This window comes from Gastrolobium bilobum, unplaced genomic scaffold (assembly GCF_033153095.1).
Source record: "Gastrolobium bilobum isolate Gb01-03AN ecotype WA unplaced genomic scaffold, APGP_CSIRO_Gbil_v1 utg12016, whole genome shotgun sequence".
Lineage (NCBI taxonomy): Eukaryota > Viridiplantae > Streptophyta > Magnoliopsida > Fabales > Fabaceae > Gastrolobium > Gastrolobium bilobum.
The window spans coordinates 146326-158686 of NW_026896391.1; the positions used below are offsets into that span (position 1 = coordinate 146326).

A 12361-nucleotide genomic window follows, 5' to 3' on the forward strand; every position below is an offset into this window, starting at 1 on the left:
AATGATGGATAATATAACGTGTTTAACAAACTTCACAATACTTAATTAATTACTAATTAAAAAAATGTGGTGAGAATTGAACTTGTATGTGACAACAAGGCTCTAAAATCATATAAAATGTTAATTTAACTCAAAAGCTTAAGATATTGGCTCTAACAATTGATTCGAAACAGAATATTGAAAAAAAGAAAGTGGGCATTGGTCTACTGTGAGGGGAAGTAAAATAAAAATAAAGCACAAAATGATGAGAATGAAAATTAAATTAGAAGGAAAAACCAAGAAAGTGAGTGATTAGATAATATTTTTTAGTGTAAATATATTATTTATATATATGGAATAATAAATTTTACATTACATTTTAATTATTAATCTATTTATATTTAAAAGCTTTAAGTTATTATATATTGGAGAAAAGTATTTCTACAGTCACTCTAGATAAGGTTATCTACAACCATCATTTTTAACTATGTTCTCTCGGGAAAACATAGTTATAACATTAAAGTTGTTTTTTTTTCTCTCTCTACGTCAGCAAACAGGTTATGAAAAGTAACTGAGGAGAGAGAAAAAAAGTAACTTTATTGTTATAACTATGTTCTCCCGGGAGAACATAGTTAAAAATGGTGTAGATAACCTTATCTAAAGTGGCTGCCGAAATGTTTACCCTTATATATTGAGTATAAATAATTAATGTATTGTTTATATAGGGCATAACAATAACATAATTACATAAAAATGTGTATAATTTTAAAGGACGTAAAGTTGTGTTATTTTAAGTGAGAGAAAGAGATAGATAAAGGAGGAGAGAGAGAATGGACAAAAAAATATAAATGTATGGATCTCATCTCTTTGTGAGAGTGAAATGACACAAATTATATCGTTTAAAAAGAGAAACATTTTTCCTAAAAATGTATTGTTTATCACATATAGGAATTCATTGTTAGAAACAACATATCATGTACTTGTTATTTCTGACAATGTATTCTTGTTCAAATGAGACGTAACAAACTGGATCTGCATACACTAAGAATGGGTCTTAAAATATGACATTTTGACAAAAATAAAATACATGAAACATGACATTTGATTAATTTATTTTGAAAAATGTATCAATTTGATCTTTGTCCCTACAGCCTTTTATATATAGAGAGAGGGCTCTTATGATGTTTTTCAAATTGTATTAAAAACCTTTTACTCTAAGGCTTATTTGAGGCGAGTTATTTCTCCTTATATCTTCATAAGTTTTGACTATTTGAGCTGGTTATGGGACTAATCTGAAGTGCGAGATGGATAAAAATTAAAGATATTTAAATCTCTCACAAAAGTGAGATGTCTGAATAATTCTTTAGTGCATCGATTCATCTACCCAATTATTTTGTGAAATGTGTAAAAAAAAATATCACATCATGTGCTTTTTTAAGATGATTTGATATTTTTGATCCACGTGTCACAAAATGAATAGACAGATGTACTGAGCTCAGTGCATCTGATGCACTAAAGATTTATTAGGCATGTGAGAATCGAACCGAGGCCATTTTTTTTTTCACTTGCTCAGCTTCTTTGCTACCAACTGAACTACCACCACTAACAAAGCACCGACACACAATTTTTTTAAAAAAAATGTGTGTAGGACACCGACACACAATTTTTTTAAAAAAAATGTGTGTAGGACACCGACACGTTCCGATACGCGGTCAACTTTTTTTACACGTGATTAACGCTCCGACACGCATCCAACATGTTTTTTTTTAGATCTAAATTTTATTTTATTAACTAAATATGAAAAAATAATTTATAAATCAATTTTTTTCTGTTATGAAATTTGACATGAAAAATTAACAATATACGAAAAATTATATTTGTTTTATATTTATGTTATGCAATTTGAACATTTAATTAGTTATATGACTTATTGTGAGATATTATTGTATTAAATATAAATTATATTATATACATTAAAAATATTATTTAATATCAAAACGTGTCTTAATATATCAAAATATAATAATTTTTAAAATTAACGTATCAACGTATAATGTCTCATATCCTAGTGTCGTGCAACATAACTTGGTTGTATTAAAAACCTTTACACAGTGTATTCCTCGTGATTTTCCTCTCATATTGGATTTATCCCGTAAATTTTGTGTATGGTATCTCTCCGGCCGGTTTTACTTTCTTTTATATTTCCAGTTAATTTTTTTTATTACTATATTCTTTACATTTTCTCCTATATATATATATATATATATATATATATATATATATATATATATATATATATATATCCTTGATTTTACCTCTTGGTACATTAAGGGTACATTTCTTAGAGGAGAAATTATTTTATTTTTGGTAATCATGATTACTGAAAATATGCTGGAAAAGTGAATTTTCTAAAAATATTACTAAAAAATTATTTGATAGATCAAAATATTTTTAAAAATGTTGACTCAAATTTATTGATTTTTCTTTAAAGTTTATACCTGGTAGGTTTGATATCTCTTTTTTTTTTTTTTTTGAGTTACCCAACCCTAATTACCTCTTTGAGGCGAGTTGGCTCCCTCCGGTATCCCCACAAGCTTCGACTCTTTGAGCCGGCTATGAGACTAATCCGGAGTGCGGGGGTCAGTGATAACTAAAGGTTCAGCCCCCTCCCCAAGAATGCATTCAGCGGGAATCGAACACATGTTCAACCCCACTAACTCAGCGCTAAAGAACCAAGTGAGCTGCACCCCTTGGATTAGGTTTGATATCTCTTTTCTTTGGTAAATAATATCGCCCTCACGTAATACATATTTGTTGTTATAGTTATCTCCTTTAATCACCTAAAACAAACAGATGCACTTGTCTCCTTGCACGAAATGACAGTTTTATCCGTGTTAACAAAATAATAACTAACAGAAAAATTTTCAATTAAATTTTGATGTTTTTAGCTGTTAATCTATATTCGATTTTTTTTTATCGCGTTTCTTAAAACATGGCATTCCTCAACCAAACCATACCCAATAATGAAACAATAATTATCTAAATACTCCTAGCAACTAAAGCCAATACAGGAATCATCAGGCATATGAACACCAAGTTTGTCAAGAATAAAGGTGAAAATTTTTCACCTTAAATTTTTAACTAATATAAATTGGAGAAAGGAATTGTACATTTGCATGTCTCCCCAGTCAAGCGATATATGTAGTATATTACTCGAGTAGGTATAGCGGATCCATAGGAACGCGCCATGTCAGTTGTTATTGTATTGAAGAAGAAAAAAAGGAAAATAATTTTTGTATTTTACATTATATATTATCATTGTATCCAATGATTGGTGCACTTGTAATACAGAAGATGAGAGGGAATGAATCCTCTCATGTTAAAAAGTGATTATGTGATCATGTTATTTAATCACAATTATTCATTAATGATGAGATAAGAGAGAAAAAAATATATAATTTTTAAATAAATAGTTGTAATCAAATAACATAATCACACAAACACTTTTTCACATAAAAAAAAATTCACTTAAGATGCGATCCCTGTCAATTGCTCAAAAACATAACGTTTACCAACTTTTCAAAGAGCAAACCACTACATCATTTTCTACTCTACAAGCAAATTCATACTGACCACTGAAACCCAGAAAGTTGTAACCACTGTTATCATATCCAAATGTCACACTCTAATTAATAAACACTACCTATCTCTCAACTATAAAATTATTTTCAGTGGAGTACCGAATACTCGGTATATTATTTATCAAATATAATAAAAATAATATATTTACTATATCCTAATTTTTTGGTATTTTCATTCATAATTTTTTTTTCTATTTTAATAAAGAAATACCTACTCCCATATAATATAACATTGTAAATGAGATCCTCTACTACATCTCCCTTGTCGTTGCAAACCTCAATCTTGTGACAAATCCAGCTCAGATATTAACATCACATTGCCTCTAACCAACACGAGATTAGGGACATAAATATGGCGGCCCCATGGCAACAAAGAGTTTTGATAAAAGAAGGTAAAGTTGAAGAAAAGTAAAGAATATGGACAAGGTACACCAATCTCTCTTTCACTAAGACGTCATATCAAGTTAGCTTATTATGTGCCAATGGATTATTCCGCACATGACTTGGAATTTTTTTTTTAATAGAATAAGAAAAAACAGCAAAAACAACAACTAAAGAACCACATAACTAAATAAAAGACTAGGTCTTGTCTTTCTGAGGATGAGAAATGTCTGCGGCATCTGCCTGGAGAAAAGCTTCAGCAAGCCAGGAGGCTGGGCAAAGATAACAGCATCACAGGTAATTCAGAATTGTTAAGGGAAAAATTAGCTAAAAAATCAGCACAACTATTGGCCTCACGAAAAGCATGAACAATCGTAATCTGTCACTAGACGATTGAGGAGTGCTTGTATTTGAGTCATTAAACGAGACCCACGAGTTGCATCACTATTTTTTGTGAGTAAAGCAACTACCGAAGTAGAATCACTCAAAAAACTAGATGAACAGTAAGCGCATTGCAGACAGCAATACGATACAAAATCCCAACAAGCCAATATCAACGAGGATTATTTAACAAATACGAGACGAAAATCAACAAACCAAGATCGATGAGAATTACGAAACAAACCCCAACAAGCAGTTACACCAGGACACCCTCTAGCAAATTAAATTCTCAATATAATTAGTGATCTTTTTTAATCTTGAATAAGAACATGTCTCCCCTAATCTAATTTTTTATGCAAAAAAAAAAAAAAAAACTATTGTGCTTCATCTTCATTTAATCTTTGGATTTTAATTAGTGGAGGGTAAACATGATGTTTCCATTAACTCTTTATCGTCGTTAAGTTTTATTTCAATTGAGGAAAATCAGTATTACGCTTAAAACAAAGTGAAATATTACTCTTCTTTTACTTAAGATAATTTTTCTCATGCTCTCTCACTTCGATTTTTGCACCTTAATTTTTTTTTTTATAATTGTGAGACTCACTCATTTTTTCTCTACAACATAAGATAACTATCTTATGTGAAAGAAGGCTAATAAAACCCTAAAACAAAAGAGCTATTGAGCATAATAAACGCAAGTATTAAGTTGTGATGCTTAACATGTGTAGTTCTGGAAGCTTTATCTACTATTCCTTAGGCAAAATAGATTTTTATAACATGTTATGTCAAACAGTGGTTGACCAATCACCAATCAAGACGGGACATTGCAGCAAATTAAACTATTATTATATATTTAGATTAAACTATTTACATTATATTTGATGTAAAAATAATCAATTAAAAAAAACGTTAAAAAGAATGAATTTTTGTTTAAACGTAATATTTAAATAATATTGTTCACCAAAAAAAAAATTTAAATAATATTAAAGAAATATTTTTTATAATAAAATAAATTATTTCTAAAATATTAATAAAACTAATTTTTTTAAATGTACATACTTCAATAAATTATTTAAACCAAAAAAAATAAAAAAATTACCCTCTTAAATCAATTTTAGAACTCAAAATTTGAGGAGGCGTGCCGAAATCTAAAATCAACCACACTCTGTAGCTTCCGGTTAAATGTTAAGAGAAAAATAGTTAGACATGTAAAATTTATTTTAGATTAAAAGTTCATAACTAAAATTTTTTGGAATATTTCACGGTATGTAAACAAAATTCTACGTGAGATTAACCTGCAGCGCAAACACTTTTTGACCACCAAATCCCGTATGCAAAACAAACGAAGTAAAAACGAAATGATGTATGAAAGAAAAAAAATTTGAGAATTAAGAAAGACAATTATCTAGCCTTTAAACTCTGAACAACAAACAAAACTGTTGAGCCGCTTCAGCATAAACTGAAACACCTTGGGGTGGTATATCGCAAGGTTCTTTACACACTGAATAAGCATAAACCCAACAAAAAATACCCAAATTACCGTCTATCAAGCACCCAATTCTGAGCCTGGCAACCCAATTAAGATGACAAAAAACTACGACACAAAAAACAAAGCAAGCAACAAACTATGGAACTCCTACTAAAAATCAAGACATCAAAACTACTAGTCCTAAGATAAATTGTTAATGCTGAAATCCGAGGATGAACCACCATGGTTCACTTTTTCTTCGCAGCAGACTTGGTCACCTTGGCACCACTTGGATCCTTCTTTTCCACACTCTTGATGACTCCAACTGCCACTGTTTGACGCATGTCCCTAACAGCAAACCTACCTAGCGGAGGGTACTCGGAGAAAGTCTCAACAACCATAGGCTTGGTGGGAACCATTTTCACCATCCCTGCATCACCATTCTTCAGGAACTTGGGCTCTTTCTCAAGCTCTTTACCTGATCGCCTATCAATCTTGGTCAAGAGCTCAGAAAACTTCACAGCAATGTGTGAAGTGTGGCAGTCAAGCACTGGAGCATAACCGTTACCAATCTGGCCAGGGTGGTTCATGATGATAACCTGAGATGTGAAGTTAGCAGCTTCCTTGGCGGGATCATCCTTGGAGTTAGAAGCAACATAACCACGCTTCAAATCCTTGACAGCAACATTCTTCACGTTAAAACCAACATTATCTCCAGGAACAGCCTCCGGAAGAGCTTCATGGTGCATCTCCACGGACTTAACTTCAGTTTGTAGTCCAGAGGGGCCAAAGGTCACGACCATACCAGGCTTGAGAACACCAGTTTCAACACGACCTACTGGCACAGTTCCAATACCACCAATCTTATAGACATCTTGAAGTGGTAATCGTAGAGGCTTATCAGTGGGCCTCTTGGGCTCATTGATCTGGTCCAGAGCCTCAAGGAGGGTGGGACCCTTGTACCAATCAAGATTGGTGGATCTCTCAATCATGTTGTCCCCCTCAAATCCAGAAATTGGAACAAAAGGAATCTTTTCAGGGTTGTAACCCACCTTCTTCAAATAGGATGAAACTTCCTTGACAATTTCATCAAACCTGGCCTTAGAGTACTTCGGGGTTGTTGCATCCATCTGCAAAATGCATGAACCACAAATACTTTTAACACAAAACAATAAAAGATCCATCTTTGGCACCAACAAAATAAACAGAGACAATCAACAATACCAACGAAAATCCTATTACCTTGTTGCAACAACAAATCATTTGCTTGACACCAAGAGTGAAAGCAAGGAGAGCATGCTCACGGGTTTGGCCATCCTTGGAGATTCCAGCCTCAAAACCTCCAGTGGTGGAATCAATAATCAAGACAGCACAATCTGCCTGACTGGTTCCAGTGATCATGTTCTTAATAAAATCACGGTGACCAGGTGCATCAATCACAGTGCAGTAGTATTTGGTGGTCTCAAACTTCCACAAGGCAATGTCAATAGTGATTCCACGTTCACGCTCTGCCTTCAACTTGTCCAACACCCACGCGTACTTGAATGAACGCTTGTTCATCTCAGCAGCTTCTTTCTCAAACCTTTCGATCACACGCTTGTCAATGCCTCCAAGCTTGTAAATCAGATGACCAGTGGTCGTCGACTTTCCAGAGTCGACGTGGCCAATCACAACAATGTTAATGTGAACCTTCTCTTTACCCATTGTTACAAAAACGCACAAAGAAACTGCACCAAACAGAACCACCGCCGTTAATTCCAAAAAAAAAAAAAAAAATTCCAAACCATTTACATGACACAACAAAATTAACCTTCGAGCAAAATTCATTAATCTTCAAGATATCAGATTGAACAGAACAACATTTACAAAATCATAAATCAGAAATTGATGTTAACATTATTCAATGTAGCATGAAGATTCTGAAAATTCAGAAACATTCTATGTTTTTTTTTTTTAAAAAAAAAAAAAAATATCAATCGAAACCTTGTTCTGGCAATTGAAGAAGTAACAGAACAACAACAATGAAGGAAAAAAGAGAAAGGAAGGAGAGGCTTCACCTCAGAATGGAGAGGCCTCGAAGAAACCCTAATCGCAAAGAATAGAAGAGAGGCCTGAAACTGCGAATGAAGAGAAAGGTTAGTGCAGCACTGATACTTATAGCATAACAGTCTTTGTGTTGTGAGACTGAGCTCCGTTTGATTCTTGTTTTTTAAAACAGTTTTTTAATTTATTTTTTTAAAAAAAAAAAACTAAAAAACTTGTTTGAAAAGACCTATTTTATAAAAAATATTTTGAAAATTATAACTATTTTTTTATTTTTAGAATCAAATTTAAAAAATATATCTGAGTTGTTTTTATTTTTTGTTTTTGTTTTTAACTTCAAAAATAAAAAATTATAAAAAATAACTGTTTCCATAATTAATTTATAAAATAACTTTAAAAACGAAAAAAACCATAACATAATCAAACAGAATCTAAATTCGAATTTAGGGTTTTCTAATAACGATGTTCTAAGATAGTTGCGGCGCAGGACTTGCGTGGACCCCCAACGAAATCTCTGAGGTGGGTGATTTGATTTCCCTAATGATACTCCTAATTACGATTTTTTTCTTTATAATCTCTTGTCATTATTTTTTATTATTGAATTAAAATAAATTAACAATTATAAAAGAATATCAAATGAGAGAAATTAATTCAATAATAATTCAGTTATTGTAGAAAAATAAAATTATAAGTACAACCTATTTCTAAATAATAATGTTATTTTATTCTCTTAACTTATTGGTTAAGACTTATTTTTACACTGTGTAAGGGTCTTTTGTTATTAACGGAACAGAGTGCACTAAATAAGAGTGAGCCGAAATGAAAAAAAAAAAAATTGATTTGTAGAATAATGGCAAAAAAATTAATTTATTGTTTTTTTAATAAAAATTACGAATAAATAATCGTTTTGAAATTAATTACGAAAATATAGCAGTCAAACACGCCCTATAAGGCGTGACCAGTCGGAGAGAGACACGCCCAATGTTGGACGTGACCTAAGCATGACTCACGCCCACATGGGGCGTGACCAATTTGGAGAGAGACACGCCCAATGTTGTGCGTGTTTCACCAGGTGCTGCCACGTGTCACAAAAGTCAATAATTTGACCGTAAAACTTTGGAAGTCCATAACTTTTGACTCGGGTATCCGAATTAGGTAATTTTTTTTTTGATTCCACATAACTTTTCGAGATCTACGTAATGACACCTAATTTGACCTATTTTGTCTCTCACAAAAAAATTTGAATTTACAACAATGATACCATAATTATTAAAAATGACATGACTTTGTTACCTTATAATTATTACTAAAAATAATCTAACATTTTTATAATCATGAACAAAAAACTTAAAAATAAAAATAAAACGAAAAGCACTCACTTAACTTTTTAATATAAACTATTCGATATTCTGTCACCGACAAATGTTAACTTTTATTAATTATAAATTTCATAAAATTCTTCATTCAAAATTTTAATATATATCTCAATAACATACATAATTAACCTTATCATAACTTACCATAATCATAAGGATCTTTATTATGAATGTTTCTAATCATAACAGTGGTTTTCTGTCCATTAATTTTTGTTTGAACGTTTTTATGGTATCATTATTGTAAATTCAATTTTTTTGTAAGAGACAAAATATGTCAAATGATGTGTCATTACGTAGATCTCGAAAAGTTATATGGATTCAAAAAAAAATTACCTAATTTGGATACCCGAGTCAAAAGTTATGGACTTTCAAAGTTTTACGGTCAAACTGTTGGTTTTTGTGCCACGTGGCAGCATCTGGTGAAACACGCCCAACATTGGGCGTGTCTCTCTCCTCGGTCACGCCCAACATTGGGTGTGTGTCTCCAAGTGATCACGTCCTTATGGGGCGTGTTCAAAACGACAATTCAAACATATTCTCTAAATTTGATTCTAAAAATAAAAAATTAGTTATAATTTTCAAAATATTTTTTATAAAATAGATCTTTTCAAACAAGTTTTTTAGTTTTTTTTTTTTAAAAAAAAAAATTAAAAAACTGTTTTAAAAAACAAGAATCAAACGGAGCTCAGTCTCACAACGCAAAGACTGTTATGCTATAAGTATCAGTGCTGCACTAACCTTTCTCTTCATTCGCAGTTTCAGGCCTCTCTTCTATTCTCTGCGGTTAGGGTTTCTTCGAGGCCTCTCCATTCTGAGGTGAAGCCTCTCCTTCCTTTCTCTTTTTTCCTTCATTGTTGTTGTTCTGTTACTTCTTCAATTGCCAGAACAAGGTTTCGATTGATATCTTTTTTTTTTAAAAAAAAAAAAAAACATAGAATGTTTCTGAATTTTCAGAATCTTCATGCTACATTGAATAAGTTAACATCAATTTCTGATTTCTGATTTTGTAAATGTTGTTCTGTTCAATCTTATATCTTGAAGATTAATGAATTTTGCTCGAAGGTTAATTTTGTTGTGTCATCATGTAAATGGTTTGGAATTTTTGTTTTTTTTTTTTGGGAATTAGCGACGGTGGTTCTGTTTGGTGCAGTTTCTTTGTGCGTTTTTGTAACAATGGGTAAAGAGAAGGTTCACATTAACATTGTTGTGATTGGCCATGTCGACTCTGGAAAGTCGACGACCACTGGTCATCTGATTTACAAGCTTGGAGGCATTGACAAGCGTGTGATCGAAAGGTTTGAGAAAGAAGCTGCTGAGATGAACAAGCGTTCATTCAAGTACGCGTGGGTGTTGGACAAGTTGAAGGCAGAGCGTGAACGTGGAATCACTATTGACATTGCCTTGTGGAAGTTTGAGACCACCAAATACTACTGCACTGTGATTGATGCACCTGGAACCAGTCAGGCAGATTGTGCTGTCTTGATTATTGATTCCACCACCGGAGGTTTTGAGGCTGGAATCTCCAAGGATGGCCAAACCCGTGAGCATGCTCTTCTTGCTTTCACTCTTGGTGTCAAGCAAATGATTTGTTGTTGTTGAAAACAGACTTTAAACAAGCCCTACCTACTATTTTTTTCCTTATTTGAAACATTAATAAAGGAATATTTTTTATTATTTTATTTCTTATCATTATTATAATGTCTTACTAAAATTGTACTGAATCTTTTTTTTTATATATACAAAATTGTACTGAATCTATTGATATGTGTCACCGGAGTGGATGAATCTTTTTAAAGATTTAATTCTGAGTTTAATCTCAACGTTCATGCGTATAAGAAAAAATATCTTTTCAAAATCATATTTTTAAAGATGAAATTATATTAACATGTGTTCATTGAAGTGGATAAATCTCTTAAAGATTGCATTCTGAATTTAATCTCAACATTCATGCGTATAAAAAAATTATCTTTTAAAAATTCATATTTTTAAAGAGGAAATTATATTAACATGTGTTTTGGAGTGGATAAATCTTAAAGATTTGATTCTGAATTTAATCTCAACATTCAAGCGTATAAAAAAAAAATCTTTTAAAATTTCATATTTTTAAAGATAAATTTATATTATCATGTGTTCATTGGAGTTGATAAATCTTAAAGATTTGGTTCTGAATTTAATCTCAACATTCATGCGTACAAAAAAATATCTTTAAAAAATTCATATTTTTAATGCTTCAACTTATTTAACATATTAGGGCATGTTTGATTTTATTCTTTCTTTTTTTTTAAACTATTTCGTAGAGTAGTTAATGAAATAAATATTTTTTTGTTTTTTATTTTTAAAGTTAAAAGTCAAAACACAAAATAAAAATAACTTACATATATTCTCTAAATTTGATTCTAAAAACTAAAAAATAGTTATAATTTTTAGAACTATTTTTACAAGACACACCTTATCAAACATGTTTTTTTTTTCTAAAAATTAAAAAATTATTTTAAAAAAGAAATTTCAAGTATACTCTCAGGACCTGTTTGATTGTATTCTTATTTTTTTTATTCTTAAAGTTGTTTTATATAATAGTTAATAAAATATGTATTTTCTGTGTTTTGTTTGTTTTGAAAGTTAAAAGTCAAAACACAAAATAAAAATAACTCAGATATGTTCTATAAATTTGATTATAAAAACTAAAAAATAATTATAATTTTTAGAACCATTTTTACAAAACAAACATTATCAAACAATTATTTTTTATTTTGAAAATCAAAAATTTATTTTTGAGAACTGAATTCTAGCATGCCCGCGGTTCATTTTGTTACGAATACTACGAAAATACAAAGAACACGTTATAAGGTAGTACGATAATACATAAATTAATTTTGGGAAAAATATTTTTTTTAAAGGACATGTATTGTGTCAATTTAAGTGAAATGAAGACACAACTTAGTATTTTTAATATAAAATTTAAATTTATAAAAGAAATCACTCACTTTTTCTCCCATATTTTTTATTACTTGTATATTTCATTCATTTAAAATGACATAATTTTATATCATTTGAAATGATAAACACTAAACCCGTTATCTTTTTTTTAGTAA

The 12361-nt window shown here is 30.8% G+C and overlaps 2 protein-coding genes across 2 annotated transcripts; one reads left to right on the top strand and one right to left on the bottom strand.

Annotated features, from left to right (window-relative positions):
- Positions 1–5887: 5887 nt before the first annotated feature.
- Positions 5888–7962, bottom strand: LOC133299508 (elongation factor 1-alpha-like). Its single transcript, XM_061498980.1, has 3 exons — positions 7908–7962; positions 7093–7577; positions 5888–6980 (listed from the first exon to the last, which is right to left on the bottom strand). The coding sequence occupies exons 2-3, from the start codon at positions 7552–7554 to the stop codon at positions 6099–6101; spliced, it is 1344 nt and encodes a 447-aa protein (XP_061354964.1). The 5' UTR covers positions 7555–7577; positions 7908–7962; the 3' UTR covers positions 5888–6098.
- Positions 7963–10442: 2480 nt separating this feature from the next.
- LOC133299506 (elongation factor 1-alpha-like) lies at positions 10443–10868 on the top strand. Its single transcript, XM_061498975.1, has one exon. It carries the CDS (start codon positions 10443–10445, stop codon positions 10866–10868), a length of 426 nt encoding a protein of 141 aa, XP_061354959.1.
- The last annotated feature ends 1493 nt before the right edge of the window (positions 10869–12361 follow it).

Bases quoted from the DNA above. Each gene is read 5' to 3' on its own strand.
- LOC133299506 (XM_061498975.1), top strand. From the start codon at position 10,443: ATGGGTAAAGAGAAGGTTCACATTAACATTGTTGTGATTGGCCATGTC.
- LOC133299508 (XM_061498980.1), bottom strand. From the start codon at position 7,554: ATGGGTAAAGAGAAGGTTCACATTAACATTGTTGTGATTGGCCACGTC. The intron at 6,981-7,092 runs GTAATAGGATTT...TGCATTTTGCAG, and splicing joins TGATTTGTTGTTGCAACAAG to ATGGATGCAACAACCCCGAA.